Genomic DNA, 12,599 nt, shown 5'->3' with positions numbered 1-12,599 from the left:
GTGGCTAAGAAACGTAGCATCAGCGTGAGTCCATTGGATGAAATTCTAGGGAACCGCCCGACTCCCTCTGCCATTGGTCTAAATTAGAGACGACTTATTAACCAGGAAATAATGTATTAGTATGTCAAAATAAACGTCTCTTCACGAAATTGTCAAATCGTCACTTGCCTCTTTTATTTTTTTTGTTGTAATGTCTGTATTTACTGCCTGTCTATAGTTTACAGAAAATGTTTCCTTATGTGCAAAATTAAGCATGTATTCATTCATACATTCATTCGTTTATTCATTCCATTTCGAGCAACACGATATATGCACTGACTGCTAGAATACCTGATTTTATCACTTTGCTCGGCCACTGAGCCCCTGCCACGTAGTCCCCACTAGAGGGGGTTAGCCTTCCGTAATAAAGCCTCAGCCCTGTATTAACAACGTCCACCAAGGGTCGTAAGTTAACATGATATGACTGAGTGTGTTGGATACTTGGGTAACATGATTCAGTCGGCTATGTGGCCTGCTTTGCCACGTTTGCTGGGTTTACATTACACCATGGCAACGAATCTATCCATCCTTACCGCATCAATGCTCTTTGAAATGGGCCCTTCATCTAAACCTGGATATTACTAAACCTAAATATTACATGAGTGAAATAATGCATGAAACTAGAAATGTGACAGGGATATGGCACACAGCACAGCATAACACAGGCCAAAATAACCATCAAGATGATAAGCTCAACAGTGACAGCACACCACAGCTCTCCATGTTTCTCAGCAAACTGCTTATGCTCTCTTAGAGGCAAAACAACCTAAAATGAGACACGATGATCAAATCCTGAAAATCAAATCCTGTTTTGTAATGCTTGTATGTCCTCAGATTTTGCTGACAAGTTACAGCAAGCAGTAGGGGGTAGAACATCCATCGCCTCAAGAGATGTGTGCTGCTTTAAATCAGAGCAGTTAAAGTGTTTTCCTCAAAGGAATGGAAAAAAAGATCTATTGGAAAGTGAGTTCAGTGTCTGGCTGTATCTGTGACGAATGCACACAACTAGCTGGGGGTGGAGGGTGGGTGGGGTGTGTATAACCAGTGTTACATGATTTTAATAGCCAAGTGTCTGTACCCATGATTACGTGTATGAACAAATATTGACCCATGTTTTTTGGATGAGGTAATTGACTTATCTAATGCTTAAGTTTGGTCATCCTAGTGTAGCGTATCTCCAGTTGTTTCACATCATTAAAACAGAGGATGAATAGTTTGCTGTTTGTTGTTCACCAGGCAAGCTTTGTGTTTTGGGAGGAATTTGTTACGTCTCTTTCGTTTAGTTCAACAGGGTAAAACAAGGTAATGGAGCAAGGCCAGATGTGTGGCAGCGAAGGGAAAAGCCAGACATTGAACAAAGTGTTCTTTTAAAATATGTTTTCCATTTTCAGTGAGCACCAAGATTGGCCAAATCAAAGTAGGTGCCTTTACCTGCATTTCTGCATGCTGACAAGTTGTTGTATGCCTGTGACTCTTTTCATTCCATAAAAAATCTATTAAATTCTACTAATTCATTGACATCAAGCATGTTTTATAACATGTTTTACAGGAAATCATTTTGATGTTGTAGATGGTGTACCACTGTGTAACTCTGCATCGGTTTGTAATGATACAGTGCCCTGTGTAAGTAATGGGACAGTGGCCTGTGTAAGTAATGGGACAGTGAAGCATTTTTTCTTCTTTTGGCTCTACACTCCAAAAGTTTGGATTTGAAATCAAACAATTAATATGAAGTTAAAGTCAAGATTCTCAGCTTTTATTTGATGGTATTTCTGTACGTATTGGTTTCACCATTCAGAAATTGCAATAAGCATAGTCCCCCTGTTTTAGGGTACCCAAAAGTAATGGGACAGATTTATCAAATGTGCCATGTATAAATAAAATAATATACACAATGCCAGCCTATCTGGTCTCTTGCCCTCATGCCCAATCATCTGGTGAATTGACAGGAATTGGGGTGATGTCACCTGTTCTATACTGAATAAAAATAAAACATTGGGTTCTTCACTCATTTGACTGTAGATTAAGGATCCTCTAATGCCAGTTCCAGGCCTAGGCCATGCACACTCACTGCACCTCAGACTAACCTTCTTGGGAAGAGGCCAAGAAAGTTCATCTTGCCAGAAAAGTTTGTGTAAAGGCTCAGTCACCATTGCCAAATACTTTTAAATAAACACAAGAACAGCCCAGACAAGTGAAAAGGTAGTAGGTCGTTTTTAAGTGCGAGTGTGACTATGAATTTAAGTATGAGTGTGACTATTAGAGCAGGTGACTTCACCACAGTTCCAGTCAATTCAACAGAAGATTTGGCAGTGATGGAAACACAAGAGTCAGACATTTTAATAATATTTTGTGGAAGTAAAATAGCCATTGAGAATGTTGGTAAGGTCAACCCTTATTTCATGAATTGACCTCCCTGTGTAACCCTGAGTTGGCTAGGGTGGAAATAATATTGTTCCAGGTTATGAAAATGGGCACTAATGAAATAAAAGAATAGCCCAGTAGGCTTTTTTCAGCTTCAGTATAACTATTAGAAAGATGACTTCATCCCTAGCAGCAGAAGTGATGGCAACATCACAGACAAGGATGATTTTTTGTTTTAATTGAGAAACTACTCTTTTATGAGTTGACCGTCCTGTTTAATGGTCTGTAGTCAGGTGTGTGTGATTTTCTGAAGTGATCTGTGTCTAAAATGTTTATTATTGTCTATCTGTGTCTGTAATGTTTATTATTGTTTTAAAAAAGACAATAAAAATAATTGGCACTAGCTATCACATGAAACCCTTTCATTGGAGGATAGAATGTAAGGCTTTGCTGTGTACTTACCCTCTGCCTCAGTTATGAAGTATGATTTGCCAGACAGGACAAAGGAAGGGTTTGGAAGATAAACATTGCAATTATGTTTTATGGATATTGTCACAACTGTTCTGAAGATATGATAGAGCCATGCCCTGAGAACAATGTGTACAGTATGAAGGTGAAAACATTTCATTCAGGACAAATATGTTATGAAACTTAATATATCCGTGCATACATTTATGATCTAATGGGTACTTTGGCTGATATCAGGGCATAGGTTTCAGTAGAGATAGAAGTGACATGTCTCACCCACATATGTGGAGTTTTTTTCCACGATGAGGTGGAAGGAATATTTAGCAAGAAAACTATTGACACTATGTCGAATTGCAAAAAATGCGATTACAGAAGGCCACATTCGAGTCACACCCTCCGAAAAGTTGAGTTCAGCATATCAGCGTTGTTATTTCAGTGTAACTATTACAGATATACTCCATTCGTCATTGTGAGAGACCCATGATCAGCATCCAGCAAGCTTCTCTGTGTTTTGTAAGAGACACTGTTATGTATCCCTGAGAACAAAAACAGCTCTTTGTTCTCTAATGTGGGCTATTCCTGAACACAACTCTCAGCAGTGAAAGGTAGACTTTCATCAAACTTCAATTGTGCATTTGAAATGAATGTATGATTTGTGTCCAGTGGTTAGTAAGACAGTTTATTGCACTTTGCTGAGACATATCAGCGAGAAGTATTAAGTATTGCATAAGACATAGCATGGTCACAGGGGATGCTGGTGGAGGTAGAAATCGGAGGACGGATTCATTGTAATGCATGGAACGGAATGAGGACTGGTATCAAACACGCATCCTCTGATTTCTACCTCCACCAGCCTTCACTGCATAGTCGCCATGCCAATTACACCTCATCTTTTCTTTTATAGTTGTACCAATTACAGAATATGACTGCCTCAGGGTCTGCTTACTCAGTGTCCAGACGCCTGCGGCCCATCGTGTCTGACCGGGGGATTCTGGGGAGAGAATTTGCTCTCATTTGCAGCTCAAGGTTCGTTGGATAGGCACCATATTGGTGCTTTAATATGCCCTCCAATAAAGAGGGAGCATGCTGTGCTCTCTAGACTGTTATGTAACGTTGGCTTTAGTCCACGAGAATGCAGCAGAAAACTTTTTTGTCAATGTGACAAACTCTCTTGATATGTGCCTTCATCAAAGGGTATCAGATGACTCACTGTATGTTCGTCAGCCTGGCGATAAGACTCATAGCCTTAGCCAAGTCCTACATGTTAGCTAACTCCTGCCCATCTCACGGTGGGAGATCCAGACCAACATGTGCTTGATAACACAGCCCCTCCACTGGACTATGAATAATTGAATGAGCAACGTGACTTTGGGAAATGTTGGCATTTGCCTGACCCTTGGCTGTGAGCTGTATTAGTGTCCCGGGCTAAAACCACAGTACTCTGGCACCGTGGGGAAATCACTCTCCTCTTTTTTGTGCTCTCCTTCTTCTTCCTCTTCTTCTTTTTCTTGTTCTCTTTTCTCTGTGGGCCGGGTCAGCCAATACCATGACCGTTACGCAATTGAGAAATATTTCGATCTCAGGTTTCTTTCACTCACACACCCATAACTACAAGCCCAGGATAGAACATCTCATACATCTCCCTGAAACTAGTGAACTCTGTGAACTGTTTCACCACTTGTTTTTGTTCCGCTGTTGCTTGGCCCTTGATGGGCTCGGTGTTCATTGGCACTAGACCGGAAACCCTTCTCTACGGTCCCATCATAATCTCACAACCCAGAATCTAATCTATCCCCAGTTATAGAGAATCTGACTTAGAGAGACTATCATAAGTCATAAAAGACATGTTACAGCCGCTAGTAGACTGGTAAATGTTGGATTCTTTATCACTAGACTGCTATGAATCGATTACCAGTAGATTGTGGTACCTATATAGCTATTTTCTGGTGTAATAGATGGTCAATGAACTCAAATACAAAAGTCTGGTCCGCACATGCTATACGCACAGAACCAACAAGTGGTGACGTCCATCTGTTTGCTCTGCTCAAAGCCTGTGTGCATAAATAAACAACTAAATTGATTTGTACTTCACTACGTGTGTGACCTAAATAAATAACTTTGGAATTTGATGCGCTTATTCTTTCCCGTAGTTTCATTAGGTATGTAATTGAGATTAACTAACTAAGATAAAATCTTATCTTAGATTATTATGGCCATATCAAAACCTCATTAGAAATATATATTATATATTATAAAACATTATTATTGGTCGACTGAGACTTTATCACTATCAATGTTCTGGGACATCACAGAACCCCCTTCCATAAACTTGTTTGGAGAACAAATGTAACTTTCATGCAAATGTTTCACAAAAGATAACACAGGTTTTATATCAGGAAAAAACTGCCACAAGTTTTTGTTTGTTGCTTGAGAGACAATAGATACATACAAAAACAGACATGAAATGATTCATAACATAGTAGGTAATGTTTAATAGTCAACAGCCAAAGCAAGGCTTATCATTCACAATATGGTATACTGTATACTGGTTCATGCATTATAACTGACAATGCTATTGTGGCACTACGTTGCAAACTATATACTATATAAATACAGCTACAATTAAAACAACAAGCAAAATCCTGAGAAAAAGTGAGAGCCTTGTTCTAATGAACATTATCTTTATTATGATACAACAGCCTGCCCCATAAGTCTGGACTCTCTTCCACAGCTCTCCGAATATTCACGTTTAAACACATTCAGGAGGAGTGACACTGAAAGAGTTAATGCCAATTTACACCCCTTCTCATGTCAAAAAACAGAATACTCTGCAAATAAATTACAGGCATCGCATTTAAAAATAGTACACATCTATAAAGCTTTACCTTTTGCCAAATGCAAATTGCTATTCTAATTTGACTGTACAAAATCATTTCATGTTACATCACTACTTTTGACAGTTTTTTTTTTAAAGATAATTTGCGTAATAAATTGATAATACCGCAATAAAAGTGCTCATAAGTATACAACTGTTTGATCACAGGATGCTATTTAGAGATCATCACTTTTTTATGATTAGAGAGACAACCTATTTTCCATCCATTCATACTGTACACTTCAACCAACCGCCTGCCACCCGTAACAGTACGAACACGTGCTTACACAGGTTATAGACACAGAGGAATGCTGTTATTGGGAACGGGTCTCCTCAGCCCCAGCAAACAAAGAGCAGATTCAATCCATTGGCTGAACCTATTCATGCATTCATCCTGTGCTCATCAGTATTTGCCAAGCTCGCACTGGGCAGCGATAAAGCCTTTTTAATTACTGACATGATGTCCTTTTGAACTGTCTGCTCCGATATAAATGGGTTTGTTGCTTAGTTGTAGGGTCCGCATTTTCGCTTCCTTGCAGTTTCATTTGGACTGACATTTTTTAACAACATTGACATTCCAAATGCAACATCTTCTTCTTCTGGCTCCTCAGTTGTTTTCTTGCGAGACTGTGGTTTCCTGTTGGAAAATGACCAATGGGCAGGGAGTTAGAGACAAGAGCACCGAGCATCACAACAACATCACAGGAGAAATACAAGAGGAATCTAGAGAGAGAATAAAACTGTATTTCATAGGTGTATTGGCAACCAGGTCCCTCTTGTGAAAGAGATGTCATCTCAATGAGACTATACCCTGGAAGAATAAAGGTCAAATGAAAAGATCTCTTTTGATCCTGTCCTTTTAGAGAAACATCCAGTCCTCATCCAGAACGACTATCCCCAAACAACAATGCTAGTCGAAAACAACAAACATCCAGTCCTCCAAACGACTCGTCAAAAACAACAATGCTAAAAACAATGAGCCGAGGGGAGGGGAGGGGTGACTGGTGACTAGTGAGTTACGCAGGTGGGGATCACTGTGTGCCTACACTATCTAATCTTATCTCTCTGTGTTGTAATAGTGATGGCCAGACACTGGGGATGTCAAGGTAAACGTTTGCAATTCCTAGGACGTTAGATAAGCTTTCTGTTGTTGGCAAAGCCCTTGCAGAAGCGGCGTGATACCGCTTCACCTGGCGAGCAGCAACTGCAGCACCAGGGGAGGCTGGTGGAGGTAGAAATCGGAGGACGGGCTGCATTGTAATGATGTGATGGAATGAGGAATGGTATCAAACACACATGTTTGATACCATTTCTCATACCGGAATGGTATCATTGATACCATTCCTCATTCCATTCCATGCGTTACAATGCATCCCGTCATACAATTTCTACCTCACCAGCCTCCCCTGACTGCAGCACCCAGCCTGAACATCAAAAAGCAGGGTCTCACATGCTCAATAGATTAAGCCATTACCTTGTGGAACACAGTCTCCCAGTACAACATCTGGCAGCCTGTGGAAACAGATTCCTGGAATGCTCAGCCTAACTACGAGATGGAAACTCTAGAAGCTTAGAAAAGCTTAGCGGTGTAAAGTTAAAAAAAAAGTCTTAAAATGATAGGGGGATGCTGCTGACTGTGCTGCATTTAAAGACGATGGAAACAATTAAGTGCAGAGAACATTCTGCTCTAAACAGCTGTAAACATCTGGATGAAAAAGTAAACTCCTTGGAACGGATGTGTGATTAAGTAAGTAAGTGTTTAGATCTCACGGTAGGTGTGTTGTTGTCTTGTGACTTGTTGTCTGGGGGGAAACTGATATAAAGAGGTGGACACAATTTCACTATCTGAGATCAACACTAAGCATTAACTTCCAACACCATCCGATCTAGTTAAATAATACACTTCTTTACGACAACAATGTTAGCTAATGATGGCTGCCTGCAATGTTCAAATCAAGTTGTGTTTGTCTTTCTGCCTTAACTGCTCAGATAAGTCAGCCATTTGGAGAACAATTTGTCCAGTAATATCCCTGAGTCATTCATTGAATCATTCGTCATCACTAGAAGAAGATTCGAATGACCCCGATATCGATTCGTTGTACTCTGTGGACTTTCAACAGCGCAACATTTGAACTAGCCATATACATTTATTTATGGCTTTCACTGATACTTTCACCAATTGCACCACTGTCCCCTGACTGGGATGATGTACTAATCTTCTGAGGTTGGGGAAAAGTTTAGAACTTTCAGTAATTTTCCCTCAGTGGTTCGAAAAACCTATGAATCTGGACCCTATGGACTCTATGCACTACAATGGAAATATACTACAGTAGACCATAGAGCCCTTCTGGAGAGAAAAAAATGTGTTACGCTTCAGGTAGCATTGCTCACATGTGCCACCAGCATCACCAGAGATAGGTCTAATCTGCTGTGTGTTGCTAAGACAACAACGCTAAAATATGATACGATACATGTCGTCATAAAGAATACTTACAAAAGGTGTCCTCTCTCCGAACTTGCTCCAGAAGGTCATCTTCACGGTATTCTTGTGTCCTGTCCTCTGGTCAAAGGTCTGACAGCTCTTGAAGGGAGGGCTGTAGAGGTGCAAGCTGGCAGCACACTCTGTGTGGCTGCCGTTCTCTACCCGGTGCAGGCCCAGGGAGTCTGACACACACACACACACACACACACACACACACACACACACACACACACACACACACACACACACACACACACACACACACAGGTATAACATATGTCAAATACACACACACACACACACACAGGTATAACATATGTCAAATGCACACAACACAGGTATAACGTATGTCAAATACACACACACACACAGTGTGAGTTATTGGGTTGGGGTTAAGGTTGTGGTTAGGGCTGTGGTTTGTTATTGGGTTGGGGTTAAGGCTGTGGTTAGGGTTAGGGTGAGTTATTGGGTTGGGGTTAGGGCTGTGGTTTGGGTTAGGGCTGTGGTTTGGGTTGTGGTGAGTTATTGGGTTGGGGTTAAGGCTGTGGTTAGGGTTAGGGTGAGTTATTGGGTTGGGGTTAGGGCTGTGGTTTGGGCTAGGGCTGTGGTTTGGGTTGTGGTGAGTTACTGGTGATGGTCTGAACATCAGACACACCACAAGATTCTATTGGCTTTATGCTACTTGTTAGTTAGTGCTTGATTGCAACTTGATACCATTCATTACTTGAGTGTACATGGTGTTTAGATAAGAGTGATTCATAAAATATCCATCATTTAAGAAGTATGATGTAGTATTCAGAAACTGAATTAAGTGACGATTTATTGTGTAAGTAGAGGGACCAGGGGAGGCTGGTGGAGGTAGAAATCGGAGAATGGGGTCATTGTAATGCATGAAACGGAATGAGGAATGGTATCGTGTTTGATACCATTGGTAACGTCTGCCTCCACCGGCCTCCCCTGGTGTGTATGAATCACACCACAATTCCACCACGGTTAGTCAAGACACACACCACACCATGATGCACTATAGAGCCACTGTGCAGTCCTGAGTCATCCTCACCATTGATGTAAGCGACCTGGTTCTCCTGCAGGATTCTTTGGGACTTCTGGACCATCCCGCTGTTGGTTTTGCGATCGGGCCACTCGTACAGCGTCTCTTTCAGCTGCCCCTGGAGCAGCTTCATGAAACAGTGGGAGTCTGTGTGGTCGTGGATACTGCTGCAAGAGGGGAAACACACACACGCATGGGCGGTCTGAGAATGTGCCGGAACAGTGATATCATTAAAGGGGCTCAATAGCATTTAAACATACAGTATGGTGTCTTACATTATGTGTCTGAACTGGCTTGTTAGTTCTACATACAAGATATGCCTTTTGTGTTGGATGTTATTCCTATGGGATTATTTGTACGGGATCTACAGACAGACAGTAATCTATGTTGCTTTCACTACAATATATTCCAAACTCTAAATCCCACTATTTCTCTTGTGTAATTTAAAGTGACCTATTGTCTAGACATGGTTGCTTTAATAGTGTATTTTATATGGTTATCAAAAAATAAAACTCTGGAAAAAATAACAAAGGCCTTACTTATACAATGTTCTATTTAAATTATATTACAAGAACATTGGACTCTGTTATCTGCTTTTACTATTCGATGATATTTCCTCATTTATGTTTCATCATAGGTCAGCAGCCACATAACACTCATATAAGACATTGCAATTAGCCTACTCTGGTTTGATTCTGCCAATTAATACACTATTATTATTATTACTATAGATGGCATCTGAATTAATCTGAAGTATGAGTGATTGTCATGTGTATGGTATATACCCCATATTGACAAACTGTTGAATGTACTAACTGTAATAACTTATTCAAAATGCTAGGAATGTTTGACCATAGACGTTTTTATTCAACAGTCAACAAAAACACATTGGTCAAAGTGGTCAAACACCAATATGATCTTCATATTCTCAGATCAAATAAATTAAACAATCTTTGTCCTTCATAATAAAAGTCTTACCTGCCGTGACCCTCTCCCCAGCACAGAATCATCAGGTTAAACTTCCCGTTCCCCTCGTCCACGAGATTCCGTGTGTACCTGAAACACAAAAACACAAAAGCACAAAAACATGGGTGTGTGTGTGAGAACAATGGTTAGGCTTCTCCTGCTTTACCGCTTGTGATTTTTGGCATATTGAATGGACATGGACAGGACATGGACACCAAACAGCACATTTCTGCAGCTAACCCAATACATGGCACACATATCAATACCAAGCAGTGAACTGCTTTATGGTGAAGCTTATTCTGTGTGGTACTGTTCGGTGTAATTCTATCAACTGTGATTCACAGACCAGAGGCAGAATAAACACCTGGGAACTGGAGGATTACCAGATGGTTTACACTGCCTGCTCTCTTCACAATGGTGGATTCACAGAGACCCTCACTTTCTTTTTACATTTTTTTTTTTTTTTTTTTTTTTTTTTTTTTTTTACATCTATGGCATTTAGCAGATGCCTTTATCCAAAGCAACTTACAACAAATACATTTGTTTAAGTAAGTGAATCATCTATCCAACAGACATCATAAGACAAAGTTATCAATGCTCATACCAGGAGCCATTTGCAGTTGTAATGCCAGAAGCCTTTATAATTATTATTTTTTAATTATTATTATTTATTTTTTATTAACAGGAGAGAACTTGTACAGGGGGGTAGAGGGGGTGAAGAGGTCTCTAGGGTGTGGGATAGGGTTAGTACAGGGGGGGTAGTGGGGGTGAAGAGGTCTCTAGGAGGGGTATCTTTGCTGTGCTGTATAAAATGAAGGGCTGCTCTAGGAACAGGTGCGTTTACTCTTCATGATCAACCAAACTATGAACCAAGATATGGCGGATACACGTTCCAAATTCCAACTTCCATCTCTTTGCACGCACTCCTATACGCTCACGCCGTCCTGCTCATAGAACCTCGTCATGACTGAGTATTTTTCCCGGCAGCTGCAATCCCTATGGTGTGATCAGACAACCAACGCACACGCCAAAAGAAAGGGTGTGGATCTGTGTCTAGATGCTGATTGGTGCACAGATTCCCACCCTCCATTCACCCCCTCAACCACAATAATCGAAACAGTTTTAAGGTTGCAAGGGGGAAAAACTGTGGAGAGGGCTGTTTTTTTTCGTTGGAAAGCACAATGAATGGCCTTATTGTTGTAAAATAATCTGGGAAAGTACAACTTTATAAGAAGTTGTATGGAGACTGGACGCAAATAGAATATATAATTTGATGATGAATAATATTTAACCTGCACCCAAGCATTAGATATTATTTATGTAAAGTGTTTAAGTTCGGCAGTTAAACACTATATAGAATGTGCGCAAGTCGTATAGATTTACATTTGTTTATCACAAATGAATGAGAGACCAATATTAACACAAATCAACAAAGCCAAATGTAGGACAGTAATACATCAACGTCATGGAATCGTGCGTCGACTTTGTACAACTATTTCAGGACAGTACGTGAGTGATTCTAAATTTAGCATCTCTTGTGCTGAGTGATCGCGTTTGCACTGGCATTAACTTGACAAACATGCACCTTACCGAATTAAAGTTCATACTGTAAGTGTTTTGCACTTCATCCTAATGCTATGTTTGCAATTCATTCATGCATTTTACGATTTTAGTGTAAAGGATTTTAAATGCTTTTTATGGTCATAAACAATTCCAGCACCATGCCATCATTTTCAAAATGATTTAATCACTCAATTATTAAAGATATATTGATGATAATAATGATTTAAAAAAAAAAACTCAATAACAATAATAGCCTACAAAATAATAATATGAATGAAAATAGAAAACTAAATAAATAAATAATAATGATAATATAATGTTAAGAATTTGTCCTTTGTAATGTACACAATTACACATTAAATCTGTTTTACCTGAACTGGTCGAATTTTGCGAATTTCATCCATTCCTGCGGGTTGCTGTCATATGCTTCCATTATATTTTGAACTTCCTCCACATTGACATTGTCACTTTCAAAGATTTTATGCAGAACTTTGATCAGATCATCAAGAGTTTCGGGCTTCATCACTTCAGTTTGCTCCATGGTTGTGTAGGATTTGGTCGTTGTTATCCCTGCAGCGTTAGGCTACTTTCTAAGTAACTTTAGTGCATTGCTTTCTCTTTATACAATTTGGGGCGAACTTTAGTTGGACGGAACCATTACGAAAAAGGGTGGACCTCCAACTTCAATTCAATTATGAAACATCTTTATGGGAAATACAACATAATACTATACTGATCATTCAAATATAGTAACCTCAAATGTGAATTATAGCAATACATTTTTCTATAAC

General features: G+C 39.9%; 1 protein-coding gene across 1 annotated transcript; it reads right to left on the bottom strand.

Moving 5' to 3' along the window:
* Positions 1-5,349: 5,349 nt before the first annotated feature.
* On the bottom strand, positions 5,350-12,383 carry cdo1 (cysteine dioxygenase, type I). The gene is made up of 5 exons (XM_083673459.1): positions 12,180-12,383; positions 10,258-10,335; positions 9,289-9,446; positions 8,241-8,410; positions 5,350-6,383 (listed from the first exon to the last, which is right to left on the bottom strand). The coding sequence occupies exons 1-5, from the start codon at positions 12,347-12,349 to the stop codon at positions 6,354-6,356; spliced, it is 606 nt and encodes a 201-aa protein (XP_083529585.1). The 5' UTR covers positions 12,350-12,383; the 3' UTR covers positions 5,350-6,353.
* Between the last annotated feature and the right edge of the window lie 216 nt (positions 12,384-12,599).

The sequence above is a fragment of the Argentina silus genome (genome assembly GCF_951799395.1).
Source record: "Argentina silus genome assembly, chromosome: 7".
NCBI lineage: Eukaryota > Metazoa > Chordata > Actinopteri > Argentiniformes > Argentinidae > Argentina > Argentina silus.
Note: the sequence above shows the minus strand (reverse complement) of the source record. Positions and strands in the feature narration are given on the sequence as shown.

Bases quoted from the DNA above. Each gene is read 5' to 3' on its own strand.
- cdo1 (XM_083673459.1), bottom strand. From the start codon at position 12,349: ATGGAGCAAACTGAAGTGATGAAGCCCGAAACTCTTGATGATCTGATC. The intron at 10,336-12,179 runs GTAAAACAGATT...TTTGTGTTTCAG, and splicing joins GCAAAATTCGACCAGTTCAG to GTACACACGGAATCTCGTGG. The intron at 8,411-9,288 runs GTGAGGATGACT...TGTGTGTGTCAG, and splicing joins CCAGGTCGCTTACATCAATG to ACTCCCTGGGCCTGCACCGG.